At 45.3% G+C, this 25,239-nt stretch overlaps 1 protein-coding gene across 2 annotated transcripts in view; it reads right to left on the reverse strand.

Annotated features, from left to right (window-relative positions):
- Positions 1-9,548: 9,548 nt before the first annotated feature.
- BTBD7 (BTB domain containing 7) overlaps positions 9,549-25,239 on the reverse strand; it is an 89,055-nt gene continuing 73,364 nt past the window's right edge. For both annotated transcript variants that reach the window (XM_059879350.1, XM_010817306.4), the window contains 5 exons: positions 23,525-23,668; positions 21,258-21,447; positions 18,316-18,494; positions 16,242-16,685; positions 9,549-14,830 (listed from right to left, as the gene is read on the reverse strand). In XM_059879350.1, the coding sequence (XP_059735333.1) occupies positions 14,018-14,830; positions 16,242-16,685; positions 18,316-18,494; positions 21,258-21,447; positions 23,525-23,668 (1,770 nt within the window). In that variant the 3' untranslated portion in view covers positions 9,549-14,017. The remainder of the gene's footprint in view (positions 14,831-16,241; positions 16,686-18,315; positions 18,495-21,257; positions 21,448-23,524; positions 23,669-25,239) is intronic.

A 25,239-nucleotide genomic window follows, 5' to 3' on the forward strand; every position in this document is an offset into this window, starting at 1 on the left:
AGAGAGCCAGGAGCCCACAGGCCAAGGGAGAGACATGGTCCACCTCCACGGTAGCCATTACTTCAAAAGTAAATGTGAGGACAAACCAAGAAGCCCGTGAAGAGGCCCATCTGTGGCCTTCCCCCAGCTCTTGCTTCCTTGGAGATGATTCACAGTTGCAGTCATCACCTATGATAAATGCAGGTGAATAAAGTGCTCTCCATAGCCTTGGAACTGCTCTCATCAGTGAACACTCAGGATTATAGAACCATCCATGCCAGGAAAACAGCGCACCTCCCAGCTCCCTAAAAGGACCCTAGTGCAGTAGAAGAAAACTGAAAGAGCAACAATCCAAGTGATAACCGGACCTTGGCAGGGAGCTAGTTCAGCTCCCACAGAAGGCGAGTGTGTGCTGCGAACGTGGGAAGCAGAGGGAACGTGGAAATCAACCCAGCAGAGCCCCCAGGAGCCAGTGAGGCTGCCTCCCAGTCCGTCTACCTTGAAGCAGCTACCAGACACAAGCCTTGGCCTAAGTGGGCATCTGGGCTACAGCCAGACTGGTGCCTCATGTATCCTGGACCACTGGGCACTAGGCAAGCAATCCACACTTAGGGTCACAGGACCCCTTGGATAAAGGGACCCAAGAAGCCACCCAGCCTCACCTCTTGGGCCAGGGTCCCGTCTCACAGGTGATCCTCACAGGGTCCTGTGCCAGTCTCAGCCCCCTGGCCTCCGTGCCTCCATGCTCTTGGGGCAGCTCCAGGTGACGTGAGGGCACTCAGCCTTTCTTCTCTCTTGGCTGCCGGCATAAATCCTGTGAGCACCGGGGGGCCAGACTCAGGAGGAAGCCAACACCCTGGAAGGCAGAGGAGACAGAATCCAGGCCTTTGGTGTGAATCAGGCACTTCAGCCACTGGTCTGAAGCTTGCGGTCTGCAGCTCATGGACTCCGCTGCAGCAAAGAACACCTCTGTGGATCTCTAGCATGTTCTCCTGAGCACTGCCCGTGACAGAGCGCTCCCTACCACACATGGCACTTGTCCCTTACTCTCCCAGGGCTGGTGCCTTTTCCTGTGGAAAAAGTCTGGACACTTCTGGACTTTTCCATCAGCCTCCCATCCAGCGTTTTGTTCTGGTCTTCTCCCAGGGATTCCTAGGTTGTTCCTGGTGTTCTCCAGCCCCTGCTCAGCTTTATCTCAACTCCCCCCACCTGGAGACTCCCACCTGGGTTTCTCTTCAGCCATCTTTCCTCCTGTGTGGGGCCAATGCCCCATGCTACTTGATTTTTCTCACTCACATCCCCACCTCCTGGCTTCCTTCTCTTGCCTCTCTGCCTCAGGCTTCTGGATGAGGCTGAGCTGTAATGAGCCAAAGTGAAACGTTCTACAACTGTATTGAGTTTCCCCTGGTGGTTCAGCTGGTAAAGAATCCACCCGCAATGCAAGAGACCTGGGTTCGATCCCTGGGTTGGGAAGTTCCCCTGGAGAAGGGAATGGCAACCCACTCCAGTATTCTTGCCTGGAGAATTGCCTGGACAGAGGAGTCTGGTGGGCTACAGTCCATGGGGCGTCAAAGAGTCGGACAGGACTGACTAACCAACACAACTGTATTAGGTTTTCCAGAGAAACAGAACCAACAGGAGATACTCACACCTACCTCTGTCTACCTAGGTCTATAAAATAAGGAATTGATTCATGTGATTGTGATCTGCAAGCTGTGTCTGTAAGCTGGAGATGCAGGAAAAGCCAGTGGGGTGGTTCCAGTCCCAGCCTGAAGGTCTGAGAACCTGGGGAACTCATGACGTAAGTGTCCCAGTCCTGGAGGAGGCCAGTCTCTGAGCTCAAACAGGTAGAGAGTAAATCCTCTCTGCACATTTTTGTTCTATTCAGGCCTTCAACGGATTGAATGATGCCACCACTCCGGGAGGGGCATCCGCTTTACTCAGTCTACAGGTACAGATGCTAAATGCTCTCCTAGATGCGCCAGGATAATGTTTAGCCAGATGTCTGGGCACCCCACGGCCCAGTCAAGTTGACACAGAAAATCAGCCGTCACAACAACTGACCCGCCTCTTTGTCTCCTTCCACCCTGAGCAGTGCTTGTGGAGTAAGGAAGGCCGCGGGGGTCTGGAGGGATGAGCCTGTGTGCTGGCTTTCCTTATGTCCTCGGGGCTGCAGGTGCCACTCAGGCTGTTCTGGGGGTAAGAGGCCCGCGGAGGCGCACAGCCGGTGGTGACCACGTTGGGATCTCAGCACCCGACTCACAGGGGAACGGGGCTCTCCACCCCATCAAGAAAGCCCACCCCAGCTGGCGGGCCTGGAGCTGTGAATAAAACAGCAGGGGTGGCAGCTGAGGACAGAGACCCTGATGAGAATGACAGACACACCTTCCCCATCAGTTTCTTTGCAAAGCTGCAGAGTCAGCCACGGATTTCATCCCCCGGGTTCTGTTCTCGGTGCATCAGCAGGTCACCTAGCTGCCATGACAGAGGCCCTGGGCTCTCTCTTTCCTGCCTGGCCTTCCCTCCCCTCCGAGACCTCTTTATTGTAAATGGAGAGACCCACAGTGTGGCTAATATTCAAATCGTTGTTTAATTTGTAACAGCACACACCCCGGTCAGTAATGATATATTTGTGGGTTTATTTGCTTGGTATCTGTTCTCCCCACTAAACGGTAAATTTCTCAAGGTCAGGGTCCGTCCTTCCAACTTATGGTTAAAGGGCTGGAATGTGGGGCCGCCTGTCCCACTGTTGGGTGCGCGGCCGTGGGCTGCATGCGCTTGCGCATGTGATCTCCTTCTCCTACCCACAGTGGCCCACAGAGTAGGATTGCCTGTCCCCATATTACAGATGTGGAAACTGAGGCGATGAGAAGCCAGGGGTCCACAGCTCATCAGTGGTGACTCCCGGCTCATTTCATTCCACAGTCCAGCCTTGTTCACTTGGGGGCACTGGAAACAGTTAAGCATCTCGGGGCAGAAATGATGGAAGATGTTGACAGCTTTTACCTAAATCATGGTATATTGTGGTTGGCCCTGGGGTAGGAAGGACCCTGACTCTTTTTCTGGGTTTTCTTTTGGTAAATTCACTACACGACAGGACTGGACTGTCTTCCAGCATCTAAACCACTCCAGGGGTTCCTACACCTTCCAAGAAACACAAACACAACTCCAGCGCAGAGTGCCCAAGCAAGAGGCTGGAGACGGATGGTGACCCTAGAGGGAGAAAGAGGTGCCTCTGCTCACCCGAAGTGTCACAGAGGAGAGAGAATGAGGGACCTGGGGGCAGCCTGTTTTGCCCCTGAGGTTGAGCAGCAAGCTGGAGGGCAGCACCCGTGAGAGGAGGCCAGGGCGGAAAGTGGCCGGGAGCCTGGGGACTGTGGGGACCGTGGCCGTATGACTGTCTTCAGCTGTCCCCCAGAGCTGGCTCCAGATCCAGGAGATGGACATGTCTATTATTTATGGGTTGAATCTGGCCAGAAAATTGGTGGCAAGGTGAGCAGGTTGAGGAGGCCGATGCCTAGGGAGGCTGGGCTGTTCAGGAGAGAGGGGAGTAAAGAGGACCCAGAGGAAGCGGGAGGTGGGGGGGGGTGGGCATCTGGGATGTGGTGGCCTGAGAGCAGGAAGTGAGTTAGGGTTTCAAAGGTGGAGCCTTTCTGGGGACAAGGGCGGGGTGGCGGAGCAGGTGGCTGGGGGTGGTCCGGCTGTGTTGGGAAGCACAGTGCAAAATAGCCTTGAAGGAGAAGGTCCTTGGGAAAATGGCGGAAGGCCAGAAGTACCCAGGCTTTGCGTACTGAAGCTGAAAAACATCTCCTGCCTTTAGCTATGCTTGGCACCAAGATTTAATAACTAAACATTAAGGATGTTGCTTGAGAAAAAGGGTCATTGGGATAAACACATGGGTCATTTAGAACGCGCTGTCCTTGAAATATCTTTTACTGATTATGTCTTAACCCTGTACGTGCTCTGCTGGCCGTATACTCTAAGCTCTTTGTTCCTGCTTCTATAAAAAAGGCTTGACTGCAGAAATAAACTTGTCAGTCCTTGCGAGAGACTGTCCAAGTGTTGTTCTTTCAGGTTCGTCATTTCCAAGTCCCGGCGAGAAAATCCCCAACAGGCTGCTCCCCAGGCTGATGGCCAGGCCTGCGCAGAGAGGCCAACAGTGAGGCTGAGCCGAGGCCCCAGGGTGTGACAGGAGGGGCGGGGTGACAGTCACAAGGCTGAGGGTGGGACAGGCAGATGAGGGAGCTGCAGGGATGCTAGGGTGCCACACTGGGGGGCGGCCACACACCGCTCACCCTGACCCTTAGGTGTGGGAAGTGTTCCCAGGAGAGGTCTGCAGGGTGGGAGAAGGGATGGGCCTCAGCTGAGGAAAAGGCCGGTGAGGAGGAGACGGCGGGAAGGAGGAGGCCACTGCAGAGGAAGGGCAGGGGACGGGGTCAGGGGATGGCCGTGGGAATCCGGGAGTGGAGCTGGATCATGGGAGGAGTCCAGGGATCTGTGCAAGTGACTTGGGAGAGGGGAAACAGCAGGTCCAGCGGGACAGCTGACCCCAGCTCTACAAAGAGCACAGTACTGACAACCCCTTGGGCAGGGGGGGAAGTCGGGGCACTTGGGCCTCTTGGGGTGCCCCACACCTGGACTGACCAGAGGGCGGGTGAATCTGTGTAGATGTGGAGAAATAAGAACAAATGGTTGTAGTTCAGTCACAGAGTGTGGAGAGGTATTCGGTTCATCTGATGGAAGTTTCCAGAAATGGAGAATGTTTAAGGTGAGGGATTTCAGTGGGAGAGTGCAAAAGGCAAGACCTGCCCACAGACCCTCACAGCAGGCCTGCCAGGGGTATTGAGGAGCTTCTTCACCTGAGAACAGGAAGACAATGTAGTGTGACTCAAGGATTAAGAGGCAAAATGTGAGAAGTCCACACAGAGCTCAGACAGTGAACTGCTGCCGCCCCACTTAAGGATGAGGACACACAGGCTGAGGTGGATGAGGCGGCACCCCGGCGACGGTCCCCACCAGACAAGCCCCCCTCTGCAACGTGAGCCCTTCCTCCCTCAGGATTTCTGGCCTTGGCTTCCTCATTCTCCCACCGGCCAGGGTGGTCAAAAGCATGTTTGGACTAGCACACTTTGTGGCAGCAGATGCCCACCCAAGGTTACAGACAAGTGACGCCCCCAAATCCGAGGCTCTGAAAGATGTGAGGCTTACCCTGGGGCAGTCCTCAGAGGAGGACGTCTTAGCCCTGCTGCCGACACAAAGCCTCAGGGCCGCATCTGGGCTATTCAGCATGGTGAGCTCTGGGGGTTTTAGAGGCCAAATAAAAAGGGGCCAGAGTTGTGCAGATGAGGGACACACTGATGAGTCGTTGAGGCGAAGACTGAGGTGAGGCCCGTGATGCCAGTGTTGTTCTCCCTGTCAAGTGTAAGCTGCGTTTGGAGCTGGGACATTTCATGCAGGCTTAGTGGGGGATGGAGAGCAGACCCACAAAGTCACTGCCATCCTTTCTCTGCAGGGCTGCTGCGGCTGCTGCTAAGTCGCTTCAGTCGTGTCTGACTCTGTGCGACCCCATAGACGGCAGCCCACCAGGCTCCGCCATCCCTGGGATTCTCCAGGCAAGAACACTGGAGTGGGTTGCCATTTCCTTCTCCAATACATGAAAGTGAAAAGTGACAGTGAAGTCGCTCAGTCGCGACTCCATGGACTGCAGCCTACCAGGCTCCTCCGTCCATGGGATTTTCCAGGCAAGAGTACTGGAGTGGGGTGCCATTGCCTTCTCCTTCTTTGCAGGGAGCATCCCTCAAACCCAGACAGGTGAGCAAACGTGGAGACAAGGGTCTGGGAGGGTCCAGGGAGCAGGACGGTCCCTTCTGGGGAATTCGCGTGTTCCTGGCATTAGGACAGATGACCAATACTTGTTGTTCAGTCGTTAAGTCGTGTCTGACGCTTTGCAACCCCATTGACTGCATCACGCCAGGCCTCCCTGTCCCTCACTATCTCCTGGAATTTGCCCAAGTTCATGTCCAGTGAGTTGGTGATGCTATCCAACCATCTTATTCTCTGCCACCCTCTTCTCTTGACCTCAATCTTTCCCAGCATTAGGGTCTTTTCCAATGAGCTGGCTGTTCGAATCAGGTAGCCAAAGTATTGGAGCTTAAGCTTCAGCATCAGTACTAGACCAGTACTAGAAACGACCAAAGGTCTCAACTCATCTGCTTTGGTCCTGTTATGTGGGGGATGGCAGGTTCTGGTAACTAAGGACAAGGACTTTCACAGGGTTCTCTAGGGGATTTGAAAATGAACTTTTGCTACTGCTGAATGATTGCTGATACTTGGAGAAGGCAGCTATGATTAGAAACTAAGAGTTTTTTGTTTTTGTTTTTTGGCTACACAGCTTGTGGGATTAGTTCCCTGACCAGGGCTTGAACCCCAGCCCCTGGCAGTGAGACTGCAGAATCCTAACCACTGGTCCACCAGGAAAGTCCCAGAACTAAGAGTCTTTTAAGAACACACACGACACTGAGCTGGCCTCCTCCTCTTCCATGAGGGATAGACCCCCTTTGGGCTGCCTCTCATGACGGACACGTAGGGGTTGGCTGTGGCCCCTGACACCTCACCACTGCTGCAGCCTCTGTGCTCTCTGCACTCTTCTCTGCCCCAGCTCCTCCCCCAGGCCATCTCCACATATTCCACGTGGACTCCCACCCACCTCACCTGGCTTCTCCGCCACCAAACTGCTCTTGCCAAGCTCACTCACCTTCTCCATGGTGCTGACCCCAATCATCTTTTGAGCCTGATTTTCCAAAAATCTCTGAGCAGCAGCCACCACTGAGTTAACTTTGGGAGAGGGGTGGAATTGATCCTTCATCTCTTAACCTTTAACTTGAAAAAACACATGCAGGCAATTTTAAAAATTCAACCAGTACAGAAAGTATACAATTAACTTCCCCCCACCTGATTACAGTGCCTCTCTCCAGAGGATAGCTCTTGCAAATGCTAGGTTTTTGCAGATGTTTTTATGAATATAAAATTTATCATGTAGCTTCTTTTTCTCATCTTCTCAACTGGGGGTGTCCATATGCCCTGTTTTGCATTTGGCTTTTCACTTCATTCATTCTGAAGATCATATTTCACCCGTTTTGAACAGTCCCTCCTGCCCTTCTGAGAACCACACTGGTTTTTTTCTCTACCTGGTAGGCGGCCCTTGGTCAGCAACTCCCTCAAGCTGTTGGACCTGAAAGGTGGGAATTCCTCAAAGTTCCCCCTTGGCCTTCTTTTCATTTAAACTGTCTCCCTACATCACCCCATCTACTCCCGAGGCTTTCACTGCCACCTAATATGTGGTGGGCTATGGTCTATAGGGTCACAGAGAAAAGCGACTTGGCACGCACGCATGCATACATGTGGACAACTCCCACTGGCACCTCCAGCTTGGCCCTTGCTTCTGAGTTCCCGGCTCACATGGAATCACCAAGTGAACACGATCAACATTAAACTCATGGTTTTTCCCCTTGACCTGACTCCTCCCACTCTCTCCCCGTGCCTAAGCAACTCCCAAGTCCTGGAGATACTACTCCCTAACCAAATTCCTCTCTGCTCTGTTGGCTATCCAAGCTCTCCCCTGGAGGCTGCGCCAGCCTCCTGCCTTGTTTCCTGATCCACACCTGCTCCTCAGTCCTGTGATGTGGAACATACAAATCTGCTTACATTTATGTTCCTCTTGAAAACCCGGCAGCACTTCCTGTTGCTTTGAGGATCAGTTTCAAAATCTTCCGCCTGTCCTGGAAGGGCTGGAAAGATGGGCCAACCCACCTCTCTGCCAACCCTGGCTTCCCCAGTGCTTAGCCCTGGAAACTACTGGAAACCAGCTCCTCCTCGTCCTGGGACTCTTCCTTCACCTGCACTTTGATTCCACCTGGAAGGCTTCCCAGTCCTGGCACCAGCCAGAACCCCAGCTTACCTCTATAATACTGAGTCTTTTTTTTCCTTTGAGACCCTAGCATTCTCATGGCTGGGACTGTGACTGTCTTGCTTATTGCTGTGACCTCAAGGCCTAGCAGAGCCTGGCAGGTAGAAGATGCTCACTGGGTGAATGTTTGAAGACACAAATGCCACGCTTGTGCCTATCTCCACCCCCTGCACACTGTGGCCCTTTACCTGGGCACCATGCTTTCTGGTGTCAGTATAATACCGTGGTTGAGAACTTGGGCTCTGGTGCCAGAATGCCTGGGGTTTGAACTCAGGCTCTGCCAACTAACTAGCTGTGTGACCTTGGATAAAGCATTCAGGATCTCTGTGCTTTGGTTTTCTCATTTGTGTTGTTGTTCAGTCGCCAAGTCGTGTCCGCCTCTCTGCGACCCCATGGACTGCTGCACACCAGGCTTCCCTGTGCTAGAGTTTGCTCAAATTCATGTCCCTCGAGTTGGTGATGCTATTCAACCATCTCATCCTCTCTTGCCTTCTACTCCTAGGCACTAATAATAGTGTGTGATTCAGAGGGTTAAATAAAATAATACCTAAATCGTTGATTACAGGAAAAAAATCATCAAGTGCTTTGCACTGAATCCAGTGTGCTTCTCCTCCCTTTCATTCCCAGCCTCTGGTAAGCCAGCTTTCCCCTCAGTCACTATGTGCTGCTCTGGCTGTCTCTCTAGCTGCTTTAAGGCTTCTGAGAACAGGCATCCTGTCTGCTGCCTGCTGCTCCCCAGGCCCCTGGGAAAAGTGGACTCAACACTTGCTGCACTGAACAGAGGTTAAGGCTCAAAGTGGCTAGGGAAGCTGGCCTGGACGCACTTTTCCAGGGGAATCACAAGAACAGAAGTGAAAGCTGACTTATTCGATTTCCTGTTTGAGAATTTGAAGAAGCTCACCTCCAGAAACTTGAGGTTTTATCTTGATACCCCACAGTTAAACCTAAGATAGTTATAAAACATTGTGAGAATTGCCATAGTGAGGAACAAAGGGTGAAACGCTAGGATGGAACTTATTAGTGAAATGAATAAAGTTTTAAACAGTGATTTAACAAAATATGCAAATTGGAAAGATTTCTATTTTACATGTTCCACACCACCCCCCCCCCGGCAGAAAACTAGGCTCTAGATCATGACATCATTTCCCTTTCAAACTGAAAAATACTAATTAATGCTCGGAGTTTGAATCTAAGCCAGGTGTCTGACACTTGGAGGCCTGTGAATCTTGGGATCTATCTGTGTCTCTCACCACAGCCCTTCCAGGCGCTCATTCCAGGTGCTGGGTTCGTGTGGTTTGAATGCTGAAATCCCTCTGGAGGCCCCTGTGCAAGTTATTTTTGTTCAAAGTGTAAAATGAAATCTCTCAGGAATGCCCCCAATGACATCACAGGAAATTCTGAATTTGAATCAAATGAGAAGGTGGTTATTTCCAAGAAATCCGTTAATACTTAACACGTCTCTGAATACCTGAAGGCCAAGAGACAGAGGAGAAGTCCATCTAGAAAACCTCCCACTTTCTACTCTAGTGGTGGGGACAAAATCACTTCTGTAACTGAGGACTGTGTGCTACCTGCTAAAACAGACTGTATCCAACTCAGCGAGTTCTATCCAAGCCATTTATTTGAAACGCCAACTATATGTAGGATAAAGTCAGTGTTACATGCTTGTCAGTAACAGTAGAAAAATAGAACCAGTGAAAACCTTTGTACAACCGTAATGGTACTCAAAAGAGAAATGGATCGATCGTTTTACAATGCTTCCCACAGACGAGTTCAAGTTCGGAGGTACCTAAATAAAAATACTATGTATTTCTTTAAAAAACACTATGTACAGTCGAAGCGTAAACAAGTTTTACAAAGTACTGGTTATGCAGGTTGTAGAAAACACTTGCATAGGACATGAAATCAGTTTTAAGAAAAATTTCTGAGCCTTTAGCATTGAAGGCACTTGACTTTATACCAGTAACAGCACAACCACAAGCAATGCAGTGTTGCAGAAGACACCACCTCTCTCGAGTGCAGACGTGGCGCATCAACAGCAAGTGGAGTTCAGGAGTCTCCCTCTCAGCCACCCCACCTAAGAGCGAGGTTCCGTCCCACCTGCCCGTGGAACCCACACAGTCATGTGCAGGTTCACCATGAAGCTTCCAGAGCTCCTCTCAGCTCTTAAGACAGAACCCACGTAAACACGCAAACACAAGAGGTCACTTTCAAGATACACACTTGCGAGTCATCTTTCTACAGAAATGGCCACAGCATTATAATATTCAGAATATGGAAGATTGATTCATGGTCTGAGGGTTTTCTAGAGGAAAAAAAAAAATCAGACTTGCCAATACAATTACATAACAGCTATTGCAATCAATAGGACAAAGAAACAACTTAACATTTCATAGAACATTGTTTACACAATAGTGTTAATGGAAAAACAGCACGATACCCTTTAGTGTGTGACGGTAACTCTTTTAGTAAGGTTATCTGTAATGAGGTTTGAAAGTAAACTCCTTAGTAGACAAAGTAAACCACTGCAGAACGGGAGTAGCACCCATCACTGCTGCTTTAATAGGAACTTTCAACAGGAAGTTAAAGGTCAACCAAATAATTAAAAATGAAAAGTCAAACATTTCCCTTTGAGTTCAGTCCTAAGATAAAAACATAAATGCTTTAGAATTGCAAACAAGTATCTTATAAGTGTTTCATGAAACTTATTTTCCCTAAAAGGTAGATTTAAACATGAAAATACATATTTTGCCAAGTCGTTACTGAGACTTCCAGAGACTGACACACGGGGAGGGGTCAGCTTTGTGCCCCTGCTGAGGCCGTATGTGCTGGTTTCCCTCCATCAATGGACTAGTGCTGTCCACTGCTACTCAAGTTTGAAGAACAAATCCAAAGAAAACCCAATGAACAAGTTTTTTTTTTAAGGAAGCATAAACAAGAATTAGGTAAAGTTTCACAGAGAGTTCAACAATAACAAAAAAACTCAAATAAAAAGAAGTCATTTAAAATCCTTAAAATCTACCTGGTTACCGAAATGTCAGGAAAGCTTAGGTCTAGGGATGTGCCTAGAAAAAGCTACAGGGGCACTGAGAAGGGTTATGCATGGTACGTGGACAAGGCCAATGATTATTTTTTCACGAGTAAGTTTTGCCTTTCTTGCTGCTATCTTTTCCCCTTAGGAGTCATACCTATGACTCTGAGCTGAAATTATTAATCAAGATCACAGAATTAAAACAAAAATATAAGAACAAGACCAACAGCATCTTGAAGAAACATGGATCCTCTGCTTCCGCTCCAGGATCTAACTGGCATTCGCCAACCTCAACATGGCGGGCACCAAAAGTGGCGATTGTCTAATGGCCTGATTGTCCACGGCCTCAAGAGGAGATCTGGTGTGTTGAGATTTGGTTCTCAGGAAGTTTCTACACTGAGTAAAACACTAGGTCCTAGGGCCTAAGTCTCATATTATACACGTTAATTTCTCAGAGCAATCTTACTCAGACTTCACATTTATCTTAGTACAGCACTGAAAGATTTTAATGCTTAAGAAGCATTAAAAAAGATTGAAGAGATGGGGTCAAAAGCCAGAGGCACACAGCTATTCAACCTACCCTACTGACCATACTTCACGAGACACATTAAAAATCCATTAACCCTACCCTAACACAAAACCCACATCTGTTCACCTTCTGCAAGTCACAGCAGTCCACAGTCCCACAGCACGTTTCTCTCTATACACAGTTCAGCCAGGTATGCTACCAAATTATTAAAAACAAACTTCATAAATTAAATAAAACTACAAACAGTGGGTCACTTCTTTTATATTTTGGGGACTCGAAAGAATATTTAATAAATTTTCAGAAATACGCCATGTGGGGCATCAATAGCTCTTATGTCTTTAAAAAAAAAAACAGGTTGGAGATCAGAAAGACTTCCCCACCAACTATATCTACTCACTCTTAATTGCAGTACCAGCACAGCACAGTCTGAATTCAGAAGAGAAGTTTAAAACTGTATCAAGAGAATTCATGTCAACACATGTACATAAATACACCTTAAGGAATGTGATGGAATGAATATTTTTTGTTTCTGAGGGGAGACAGACCGAGATTAGTTTCAAAAGACACTGTCATCTTATTACAAAAGGTGAAACCTCCTAAAAATGAGAACAGAGTCCTAAAGTTTTTCATCTTAAAACAAAACAAAACAAAAAGGAGCCTCAGAGGCGATGATATGCAGCCAACCTCGCAGCGGCCTGGTGCTGACTCTGGGAGACCCAGGGCTTGGTGTGCAGCGTGGCCAACATGGACGGATGCGTGGGCAGCAGCTAACTAGCCAGGCAGCAGAGCGAGTGGCGGCGGTTTGCCGGTGTAGACAGATCAACTGACGTGTTCCCATCTTTGAGACTATCTACTGTTAGGATTTTTTAAAATGTCAGATTATTCCTGAGTGTGTATCCACAGGGTAAAGTAGGAAGAGACTGTAAGAGAAACTACAGTTTCGGGAAAAATCAGAGCTGCTGACATCCAATAGAAACCTATTTACTTAAAAGTGCATGTAATTCATTTATATGGTAGCTTGTAAAGGCTCCCTAGCCCTGCATAGTTTTAGAGTGAGTGTGAGTGATTCAGAGTTGTATATATGTATATACACATACACAGAGAGGAGGCTCCCGAACATCCCTCAAGTGAGGGGAGTGCTCAGAAAAGTCTCTTTTAATCTAAGTGCTACGGCTGTATGTGTGTTATGTGTAAAAATACAAAGTGAATGCTCAAATAATGTTGAAGTGATTTAAAAACTCAAATGCTAATATATTTACATTGGAGAGTAAGAAAAAAACAGTCCTTAGCTCACACATTGCCCTTCTAAGGGAAAGGATCTTAAAAGACCCCATGTGCTCAGTGGTTCAGTAAAATCCCAAACCAGCATCCCCAGTGGAGTTCAAGTAGGACATGTAGTGTTTCACTGGAAAAAAAAATGGTTTTTCTTTTTTGGTGACAAAGCATTATGCATTATACAATAACTTTTTAAAGGACACCAAACTTCGGACACACTTTGAAAAACACTTAAAACATCTACTTACAAACAACAAATGACATCCGTAAGACTGAAGCCCTTTTGTTTTTTTTCCCCCCCACAAGAGAGCAGGACAACTGAAGGCAGCAAGCAGTCACTCCCCACTCAGCTGCTGAGTCGATGCTCAGAAGCAGCGATCCCGTAGTGCAAGCTTAAGTTACTAATTCCACTGCTTTAGGATTCCAAGAAAGCTGATCTCTTTCAAACCTCATCTAGTGAAACTCTAATCCACATGACCAGAACCTGCAGTGATTCTAACAGAGTCTGTACTGTGGATAAAACAACAAGCTTTTGCCTGGATGCAGAAGGCTTTTTCTCCTTCTTGTTCTTTCCTGAACCAGGAAAACTTCAGGATTCCTGATTGGACTCCTGCTGGAGGAATGCAGACCAGCTCCCAGGACTTATTTAAACAGGATGACATAAGATTTATGAAGACTGAGCAGGAAGGTTTCTGAACTGAAACAACTACAGAAAAGAGAGGAGCATTTTTGATGTGCTGTTCTTTGGAATTTCTATAATTAAAAAATAAACACAGAACTATTTCATAAGAAAATACATCTTAGTGTGCAATCCAATGCACGTGGAAATAGGTAGATGAAAGGTAAAATGCAAAAAAGTATGAAAATACAGTCCTTTAAATGTGGCAATAAAGTTTAACATACTGATATAAAACCAATACAGATAAAACAAAGGTACAAGTGCAAAAAAATCCCATTGTTTGTGAAGAGAGGGGAAAAAAAAAAAAGTGCCAGCTTGCTTGTTCTTAAAAATGCTTCCCCACACAATTGTTCAAACACAAAACAGACAGCAGATGCAGCATTCAAAATAACCCTCTTAGCATGCCATGTCTAATAAACATGTATATACAAAAACTAGAATAAAATAACGTGAAACTGAGTTATCAGCTGGCATCAATAAACTGGTCTCTAAGTTGTTGGGTTACATCATAAAATGGGATGTTTCACATCTCAGGCACGGACGACTTGGAGGTTGCTCTCAAAGGGCAGACTTTTTGTAGAGGAAGTCTGGCTTGCTGGGGGACCTCCTTCCTCTGCTGACTGAATCTTCCCTTTCCAAATCTGTATTTCGCTGAGCTCCATGGCCCAGGGACTCATCTGCCAGTCTTCTGCCGGATCTCTCTTCTGGAGCTTCAGAGCTACATGCAGAATGTGAAGGTCTGTTAGGAGTCAGCCCAAAAGTCAAGTCAGTTTCCACTGCTGCTCGCCCCCTGACATGGGCTGAACCACTGCCGGCATTTTCTGGGGCTGCCAAGGGAAAATCTGGCCGCTGGGGAGGCTGCTCAACAACGTCGAGGTGTATCGGCTCACTCTTCTGTCTGTGTGGATGCCCGTCGGGGGGAAGTGGATATTCTTTCCTAGTTTCTTCCTGCTTTTTAGGCGAGGTCTGGCCTGGTAGGTAGGCTGACTTTAAGCCACTTGGTGATGCCTTATTGTGGCTATACAAATCGGGACCAAAATATCCACCTTGTGAAGGGGAGGGGGTCCGTCTGCCAGGGGCAGGAGCAGATGGTCTGCAAGCAGCATTTGAGAAGTCGTAGAAATCCGGATATTCCTGCTGATTTTCTCGAGCATCTGTTTTTTGCTCTAGTGTGTGTTTCTTTCGAGATGTGTGTGTATGCCTCTGTGGAATACACGATAGATGCTGGGGAGGCCCTGGTCCTACTTCAGAAACTGCCTGGCTTAATTCTGTGTCCACAGCAAGTTCTGGAAGCCTCCTGTCCTTGAGTGACAGCGTGGATACACCCATGGCAATATCTGGCATTAGATCGTTTAGCACAGGTTGTGTGCACTGCAAACAGAAACAAACAGGGGGAAGGTTAAAAAGAAAAAGGCCTGTGACTCCCTCTTTTTCAAATGATGTTCACTGATTTTGTTTCCTCATTATAAAAATATATGCTTAATTTTAAGAAGAATAAAAATATAGAAAACTGTAAGGCAAAACCCCCCCACAAAACCCCAAACCTTCCGGACTGAGATAACCACTGTTATTAACATTTTGAAGCAGTTCTCGCACCTTTTTATTTTGCACAAATATTAATTTTCATAAAATTTAATGCATATATAATACTGTCACTAAATTTTGAGATTTCTATTTAAATTACTGGATACTATTCCACTGTATTGATGAGGCATGACCGCTTAACTATTCTTCCACTGTGAGACCTTAAGGCAGTTTCCAGTTTTTCATTATTATAATCGGGAGTGCAAGGAACATACAGATAAATTACCTTCAAAGGGAGTTTTATTTAATTATAAAGTAGTAGAACTTTTGTAACTGTGGCACTGAGGGCCAGGCCGATAAGATGGAAATTGGGTTTATCCAACACTATTAACCTTTGTTATTTCTTCTTTTTTGAGGGGTTGGAGTGGATAGCAGGGAGAACAGGCAAAAGGGTAAAAGGTGAGGAAGGACCATAATTTGACTCAAGCTGTACACTAGTCCAGTCATCTTTCAATGAAGACTCCCTGAACTAATATATGTATCTTTTATCTCTTATGTTGAATGCTACTGATAAAGTGTGACTAAGCAGGAAGACTTAAAAATCAATACTTTTTTCAAATGTATTATATACAACAGAAATTCAACCTTCAATGCAGTGCAAGATCAAGCAAGGAAGTCTTGCTTAATTTACTAGCAACTAGCGCTGGCAACTGTGATTTCCAATTAAATGAGTGCTCTGATCAAACAGCTTGCTGGAGGCAGACACTCATGAGGGTTAATATTCTGCCTATTTTATGAATGGGGAGTCTCCTGCCACACTGTTCCTGATGGTATGCTCAGCTACAAGTAGCTTCCCCTTCCGGCCCCACCAAAGCCTTTGGGAGAATAGCAGACTCTACAGAATAGAGGCCAAGAACAGACTCTAGACATGTGCTTGAAGAGTGCACTATGAAACCAGTAACAACATTACCTGTGTTGCCCAGTAACTCCACCCTGTCCAGACACCTGCACATGAACATAAGGGAAGGCACTCGCTTCTTCCCACCATACACATCTTGTCTCTTCTCTCTGGACTTTCTCATCCACCTACACTCTCTTTTTCTCTCCAACTTCCACACTCCTTAAGTCTATGCTTTCAGCTTGTCAGTAACACTCTGTGCACTGCTGAGTCCCAGGTAGGGGTCCTGGGGCCTAGGAAATTGCTTTTAACATTCCAGAGACTTTTAACTTCAGGTAAGTCACTGAAGTGCGAACTTACCACTTGTTTTTCAGATGCTATTGTTGTTGAGGCGGCAGCGGCAGCAGCAGCCACCGTCTGTCTCCCCAGTCCTGTGGTGTTGGTACAATCAGGGGCTGCCGCTTTCACACCTGGCAAGTAGACTGGAGGGGGGCCAGCTTTAGGGGCTGTTCTGGAGTGAAACAGTGAGTGATTACAGGGATAAGAAAACGAACGTGAAGGATGCTGACTGGGAGGTCTTTGCTTCCAGCCTGCTTTGAGCTGGTTATGGATTGGGGTTGCTGGCGGGTGGTAGGGAGGCGGTGGAGGGGGTAAGGGTGGATGGAAGGCCACGAAAGAGTCCAGATCTGTAAACATGGTTTCTGCAGTGGGGGTGCTGTTAACTCGACATCTCCCAGACTGTCTCATTGTCAAGAGTGGACTTTCATCTCCAAATCGTTCATCAGGAAAGAATTTGTGAGGATTCTAAGAAAGAATGGAGGGGGAAAAAGTTAAGATATTTGTTAGCAGATTTCCTGGACAGAAATTTGCAGGCTGAGAGAGTTAAGTGAGTACCTAAGAAAACCACATTCAGTAAAAAGCACAACATATTTTTCTAGGCTTGAAGCTCAAGGAAAAATTACCTTAAAAACGGTGTAAAACAGTAGAGTGCAGCCTCCATAGCTTAAAGTACAGCTATCAAGGAGAGCTGCTTAGCTGAATGCCCCAGAAAGCAGGTCAGTAATCTCTTGCAAATTATGTGATGATAAAAAACAGGAAATAAAACCTAATTCAAATATGTCTTTCCTAAGAAAATAAAAGTACCATTAAAAACCAGAAGAAGAAAAGGCATACGAGTGAAGATCCTCCTAGAACTTTCTGATAAAACATCTGTACGCATTCAGTCTGAAATAAAAACTACAAAATACTACTATGTAGAAATAAGTTTGATTAATATTTTGATAAACATGGGGTTAAATTATACAACTTATACATTTAAGAGACCAAATTAAGATACAATTTAGAATGGCACAGAGAACAGAAATGAACAGAAAACAAGACTATTTTAGGGATGGAAACTACAGTAAAAATTGAAAATCAAGAACCTACAAATGGTCTGCTCCTTGCCTAGGGCTACCATACCACGTTCCCCTTTGAAAACTCAGGCTAAAATGGTTTGCAGTCAGTGGCATGAAAACAATGCAATCACTTGACCGATGAAATTAAATTTTATTTTAGTCTCTGCTTTAGTTGTGAAGATTACACATTTTATACAAAAATACTACTATTTTTTGTACTAAATAATTACTAGAATTGGGTTTCTTCCTGCTAGTAAAAAAAAAAAAAAAAGCACTCTACTCATTCTTTGATTCTCATGCTTATGTGGTTTGAACTATCGTGCAAAAAAACTTCTTGTAAAAGGGAGGAGAGAGGAGGAAAGGGGGGGCATCTGGAAGGTCTGTTAAGGATGTAGTAGGTCACAACCTGAAAATCTAGTGACCAAACCAGGGAGAGAAAAGCAGCAGAATGTTCTCTCTTTCTCTTTCTCACTCTGTTGGGTGTACACACCATGAGCTTTTAGGGGTCACCATTTATGTGCTTATTATGTGCAAGAGACACAGCTGCTTTGCATACAGCCACTCTTACCTTCACAATTCACTTTACAGGTCAAGAAACTGATGCTCAGAGAGGTTATATAACTCGCTCTAAGTTAACTAACTGGTAAGCACCATTGCAGGATATAAAACCAGTTCTCACTCCAGAGCCTGTGCCCCATCCACTCTACCATACTGCCTCTTACTGAGGGCTTTCAGGTCACCCAAGACACCAGGACAGTTGAAAAAGCACGTACAAAAGAAAAGGACAAGCTATGAGGGCTCCCTGGGATGTCTGAAAATACTGTCTGAGTTACAGTCAGGGCTCCTTGTATTTTATTTTTTTCAGGTACAAAGCTGACTATCTAGACTTAGAAATCACAAATCGCAAATTTCAAAATATGACAAATAACACAAACGTTGCAAAATCCAAAAGAATACCACAATATTTTCATTATTAATAACAGCTGACAATCTAACTCAAGATTCCCTGTTTTAGGTAGTGGAGGGCTGCTTCCCACCTGCAAGAGTTCTGCTGCGGCATCGGCAAGCCCAAACTCCCTTAACACGCGGATCTGAATTTCATAGCTGACCGTGGCGCCTTCCCCGCAGTTGAGCGCGTAGGCCCTCTGCACCTGCTCAGTGTGCCGTAGCTCCTGCAGACGTCTGACCATGTCCTTCATAATGAGGAGGCGAGGAACTGCAAGAAGAGAGACAGTCTGTAGGCACAATGCCTGAGCTGCACAAGACCACCTACTGAGTGCAAAAAAGAAAAGCATGTGTTTTGCATCCTCATCAACTTTTGATAGTATTTTAATTTCCAGGAAAGATAGTAATTTATACACATCTAATTATTTTTTAGGGTTTTAAAATTTCACAGTGCCCCAAAGGCTCTTAGTCATACCAGAGCCCCTGAACTGCATTATGAGTTCACAGACTAAATACAATTTTACTTGCATATATTCTCTGCTGAATCTCAGGATATTTCAAAAGTCTTTTAAATATATTCACTCTTTTATTCAAATAATCTTTGAGTCCTGACTATGCACCAGGGCTTCGACTCAGGTATTAGGGTGCACAGAACAAAAGACGTGATCCCTATCCTTACAGAGCTCTGGTTTTAATGAAGTAAACAAAGTACACCAGCACAGCAGAGGGCCGCCAGTGATCGTAGAGAAAGATGTGCAAAGGACGCTGAAGGAACTGGAGGAAGGGCCCCAGTCCAGACTGGAAGCAGGCAGGGGAGGCTTCCTGGACCAGGTGAGCTCTGAATGGAGACTTGAAGAATGAGAGAAAACCAGGCTGGCAAATAACGTGGAGCCAAGGTTTTCTGGTCCTTTTCTGCAGAAGGACCAGGCACGTGTGAAACATGCAAGTGAGAGACAGCAAGGCACAATCGGATGGCACAGCCAGTAGACGGTACAAGCAGGAAGGGTAACAGGAGAGAAGGCTAGAAAGAAGGGTAGTGGCAGACCATAAATGACCCTCTGTGTCATGATAAGGAATTTAATTTGTATCTGGGGAACAACGGGCAGTTGCTTGTGTGGGGGAATGAGAGGATCCGAGTTGTGTTGCAGTAAGTGCATTCTGAGAGGAGTGGAAAGCAAGGGTTGGCAAACTATCGCCTGTAGGCTAAAACCACTCTGCCACCTGTTTTTGTAAATAAAGTTCTACTGGCTCACAGACACACTCATCCGTTTAGGTATTGCGTATGGCTGCCTTTGGCCTATGACGGCAGAGCTGAGCATAGTCCAATAGAGACTGCATATCCCACAAAGCCCAAAATATTGACTACCTAGCCCTTCACAGAAGATGTCTGCCACACCCTGGTATAAAGGCTAGAGTGGGAGTAAGGTTAGACAGGTTCACAGGTTAGGAACCTGGACTAAGGATGCAGCAGAGGGCTGGGGAAGAGGGGACCATCTGTAAGTATCTATGAGACAAACTGACTTGAGTGGTCACTGATTATTAATTCTGGGAAAAGGGAGCTACTGTTTACTGAGTGCTTACTTTGTGCCATGCAAACTCCATATTCCTCACAGAGCTTCCTTAAATCTTCACAAGAACCCTAGAAAGGAGATATCCTCATTTCACAGATGAGGAAATTAATGCTCAGGGAAGTAAATGTCTTGTCCAAAGTCATACAAAGTGGCAGAGCCAGAACATGTGCCCAGGAGTCTTCTCCAAAAGCTAGACACCTTACATTAGCATGGTAAGCGAGGAAGGGAGAATTTTGATGGTACAAGCATAGGGCCACGTCTCATTAAACAACAGAAAGACAAGTCCTATTTTTCTGAGCATACTCAATTGTAGATCTCTTTGGGCTTTTGAGAGTGAGTTCTAAGGTTAAATTATACTGCTACTCAGTCGTATTAACTGAAGTTGATAAAGTCCATGATAATTACCAAAGGTTCAAAAGCTGCACAAACCAGCTACAGAAATACTTCTCTTCATACTGTTCATTCAATGTACACTTTATTAAATAGATACACAGCGGTCAAATCTGGTAAGGCAACAACCGATCAGAGGTTAGTTCTGGAATAAAACGAATGTGTTCAATTAAAAGTTCCGTCGTTATGCCTTTTACTATCCTTAACTGAAACGGAGACTTCTCAGCAAAAAAACGCACAGCATCATTTCCAGTAATGCTATAGTTTGCTGATTTTTTGGACTCCTGCAATGGTAACGGGCAAGAGCTATACATTTCTGACCCCCGAGATCTCTGTGGATTTTCTTGTTTTAGAAACTAACATGACAGCCCTTTGGTTAACGTCAGCACTAACTGACACTCAGATGTTTTCGGACATGACAATTATACCTCGATCAATAGACAATAAGATGGAAGCCTGAATTACAATGCATATAACATTCACAAAGCAGACCTTGGGAAACTGGATCTCCCAGAAACCAATGGTAATCACATTTTGAGAGGGCATATATAGACTCGAAGATCTAAGTTGATAGTACTCTCCCCAAAGAGTCTTATGAGAAACACCCTATGGTGATGAAAAGTCTGAATTCCTCTAAACCAGTGGTTCTCAACAGGCAGTAATACTGCCCCACAGGCACATTCGGCAGTGTGCAGAGACATGAAAATGCTTCCGTGAGGCTGTCACAAGGTGTGTGTGGGTGCACGTGCGTGTAAACACATGTGCAACTGGCATCTAGTGAGTACAGGCCAGGGATGCTGCTCAACACCCTACAAAGCAAAGGACAGCCTCCATAACAGAGAACTATCCAACCCTAATGCTCAACAGGGCCAAGGCTGAGAAACCCTGAGCTAAACTGAAAAACTGCACACATTTGTTACTGTAAAACAAAATACAAAACAAAAAACTTAGCTTATAAGAATTTCGTCTTTAATGAGAACAATGCATAAAGGGTATTGGAAGGTGGAAAGAATCAGCATGCATAGAGGGGTTACAGAATATGATCAGACTATTCACAAGGTTAACCGCCTTACCTGGGATTTCGTTTGCTACCACTGAAGGAGGGCTCGACTGGTTGCTGCTGATCTGCTGGTGGCTGATCATGTGGCAGCACTGAGGCACGGCATTGCTGACCATGTAAAGCGTGTCTGGCACGTTGGACATTCTAACCATTCGCAAACGCACAAGGTCTGTTTGTTCCACCATCATCTCGTCTAGCACTGACTGAAAACAATTCAGTATTAACAGAGTTAGTCAACCTTACACCTTTGTTACATCACATTTAGAGAAAGATTACTGCCATCATCACATAAAAAGGGAATTAATTTACTGTTTGCAGTGTATACAGCCTAAAATTAGTGGTAAACGGAGACAGTACTCTAACCTCTTTAATTTTTTCCCTACCTCTTCAATGTTTAAAGGAGTCTTCTGGAGCATCTTTGAAAAGAAATAATCATTTTCTGAAAAGTATGCTTTTAACAGGAGTATTTGAAATTTGAAGAAGGGATATAAAATTAATCAGAAGTGAAATTATACATAAAGTCACAGTAAAGAAAACAATGTAAATATGGACTAAATATCCTAGCCAATAAGAAATGCTCAAGATATAAAATATTAAAGACTGATATTAAATTCAACAGACCTACACATAAACACTTGTTAAATAAGCTTCAGATGAATCCACTTCAGCAAACTGCAGAACGGTCAAAATGGCATAATGTAAAACCATTCTCTGCATTTACTGTGGGCATTTACCCACGTATGCACGGGTACAGGAGGGCTGTCTGGTCAGCTTGCGGCTGCTGTACTTTGAGACAGCACAAAGGAGGGGAGATCTAGTTTATTATGGACCTTTTAGCACTAGACTCAACCTTCCACAGAGGCCTCACCTGCTCGAGTGACTTTAGGCACTGGACTTATTTCAGAAAGACCTGACCCAACCATTCTGCCTCCCCTGCCCACCTCACCGTTTCACAATTATTTAAAGTGTCAATTGCTTCCCAGGTGGTAAAGAATCTGCCTGCAATGCAGGAGACCCCTGTTGATTCCTGGGTTAGGAAGATCCTCGCCACCCATTCCAGTATTCTTGCCTGGAGAATTTCATGGACAGAGAAGTCAGGCAGGCTACCGAGTCGGACACTGAGCAACTTTCACTTTCAAAGTGTGAATTACTCAATAAGGGGTAGATTATCAACCTCATCAATAAATCTCTCACAAATCCTTTCATATATGTATTTTAAACTAGGGATACTCCAACAAATCCATTCTGAAGGAGATCAGCCCTGGGATTTCTTTGGAGGGAATGATGCTGAAGCTGAAACTCCAGTACTTTGGCCACCTCATGCAGAGAGTTGACTCATTGGAAAAGACTCTGATGCTGGGAGGGATTGGGGGCAGGAAGAGAAGGGGACGACAGAGGATGAGATGGCTGGATGGCATCACTGACGAGATGGATGTGAGTCTGAGTGAACTCCGGGAGTTGGTGATGGACAGGGTGGCCTGGCGTGCTGCAGTTCATGGGGTGGCAAAGAGTCAGACACGACTGAGCGACTGAACTGAAGTGAACTGACTCCAACAAATAAAAGGGAGAAAACTTTTAAGGTAACTATGTTTCTATATCCAAACACATTATTTTGCCTGTTAATTCATTTCATTAAGCTTAAAGGTGATTTCTGACTTTCAAAGACTGTCAGTTTCTCAAAAGGTCACACCGAAGCGCCTCGGCTGAACACGTCTAATAAAACTGCAGTATTTTATACTGCAGTATTTATCATATTTACTTGGCGAGTTATGTTATAAATGGCAATACAATATAATATAATGTCAGCTTTTAATTTAATAGGCCTGAAATTTTGTTTTAGCTTGTACACTTTTTTGAACGCTAAATACAATTTCCAACAGTCACCCACTACAGAAATATGTTATAGGAAGTCATGGCATTTCTTTAGTTTACAAAAGGAAGAAAATATGTTTGCAGTCTTCTTTCAAACATTTTTCCCACCCTGAAGATAGCAACATACTGATGACCATTTCAGTAAAATGAAGAAGTTTTTTCCAAGCTAACAGTTTGCAAGAAAAACTAAGATGAGAAAAATGTAAAATACAACTTAATATGATTTAAGTTATAAATATAAAAACATGCTTGATAATTAAACATTAAACATAATTAAACTACTCTGGTGAGAAGTCAAAGCAGAATTTACTTTCACTTTCCTTATTAGGCTATTTCCAAATATTTAAATGATACTACAATAGATATCTTTGTGTTTATAGTTCATAATAAAGTAGTTTAATATCTTACCTTCGCTTCTTCTACGTAGGGAGAGAACAGCCGAGGACGAACATAGATTCCAGCATTTTTTTGCCGTAACCAGGCATTTGACTTTCCACCTTCTGTTGTAGGAAGCATATCTGATGGAGGAGTACTAATCAAGCCTCTTTTCATCTTGAAAAATAAATTATTTTTTAGAGAAACAGACATTTGTGTAGCACAATATTACTAAGATAAAAATAATTATACCTATAAGTCAACATGTTCAAACTTCACCATTTAAATATGAACTTAGGAATGCACATGAAACTTACACATACTTTGAATGTTTAAAAGTGTTTAAAGGATTCGGAAAGCCATAAAAAGGTACAACTTTCCATTTTTCTTTAAATAGAGAAATGATATTTTAAAAACAAGAGTTATATTAATTAAAAATATGAGTCAGGCTAACTTTCAGAACTCTAAAATAGAACCGATTTTTTCCCTTACTCATCTAGGAATTGATTCCTCCCCCAATCTATCCTCCACAAGACAAAACAAGCACATTCTTGGGCCTGTATCTATAGTACGAAGATAGCCAGTCTGCACAGTGACAGGGGCAGGGGCTCTAAGGAAAGAACTTGGCTCAAACCTTAACTCTCCATTCGACAGCCAGGGGGCCATGGACATCTTCTCTTACCTGGGCCTCACCTTAAGGACCCTGAATTAGCCCTGGAGATGGGACACTGCAGGACTAACTAAATGCGGTGGTCCTGTTGCTTCCACATCTATGCTGCTGCTGCTGCTGCTGCTAAGTCGCTTCAGTCATGTCCAACTCTGTGTGACCCCATAGACAGCAGCCTACCAGTCTCACTTTCCCTGGGATTTTCCAGGCAAGAACACTGGAGTGGGTTGCCATTTCCTTCTCCAATGCATCAAAGTGAAAACTGAAATTGAAGTCGCTCAGTCGTGTCCAACTCTTCACGACCCCATGGACTGCAGCCTACCAGGCTCCTCCATCCATGGGATTTTCCAGGCAAGAGTACTGGAGTGGGGTGCCATTGCCTTCTCCAACATCTATGCCAGGAGAATATAAATCAAGTACTTTAGCCCATGAGGTGGCTGTGAGGAGGAAATGACGGTGAGGAAGATAAAAGGCACCTGGCACAGTGCTTAACATATACTACATGAGCACTATGGCTAACAACCAATATTAGTAAACTTTTACTGGGGACTTATTATGTGTTGGGATTCCCTGATAACTCAGTTGGTAAAGAATCTGCCAGCAATGCAGGAGACCCCAGTTCGATACCTGGGTCGGGAAGATCCGCTGGATAAGGGATAGCCCACTCCAGTATTCTTGGGCTTCCCTTGTGGTTCAGCTGGTAAAGAATCTGCCTGGCAATATGGGAGACCTGGCTTCAGTTCCTGAGTTGGGAAGATCCCCTGGAGAAGGGAAAGGCTCCCCACTCCAGTATTCTGGCCTAGAGAATTTCATGGACTGTATAGTCCATGGGCTTGCAAAGAGTCAGACGTGACTGAGCAAGTTTCACTTTATTTATTATGTGTTAAGCATAGGATATTAACAACACAGCTATATATTTTCTAAATCTATTAAACAAAAGTTCTAAAGTATTTTTCTGAACCAAACTGTATCTGGTTTTAGTCCCAGATTTTAAATGAAACCAAATACTGTTTCTAGTATTATTCTTGTTAAATATAATAAACATCTCATTGGTGCATTAAAATTATGTTTAACTAATAAA

This window comes from Bos taurus, chromosome 21 (assembly GCF_002263795.3).
Source record: "Bos taurus isolate L1 Dominette 01449 registration number 42190680 breed Hereford chromosome 21, ARS-UCD2.0, whole genome shotgun sequence".
Lineage (NCBI taxonomy): Eukaryota > Metazoa > Chordata > Mammalia > Artiodactyla > Bovidae > Bos > Bos taurus.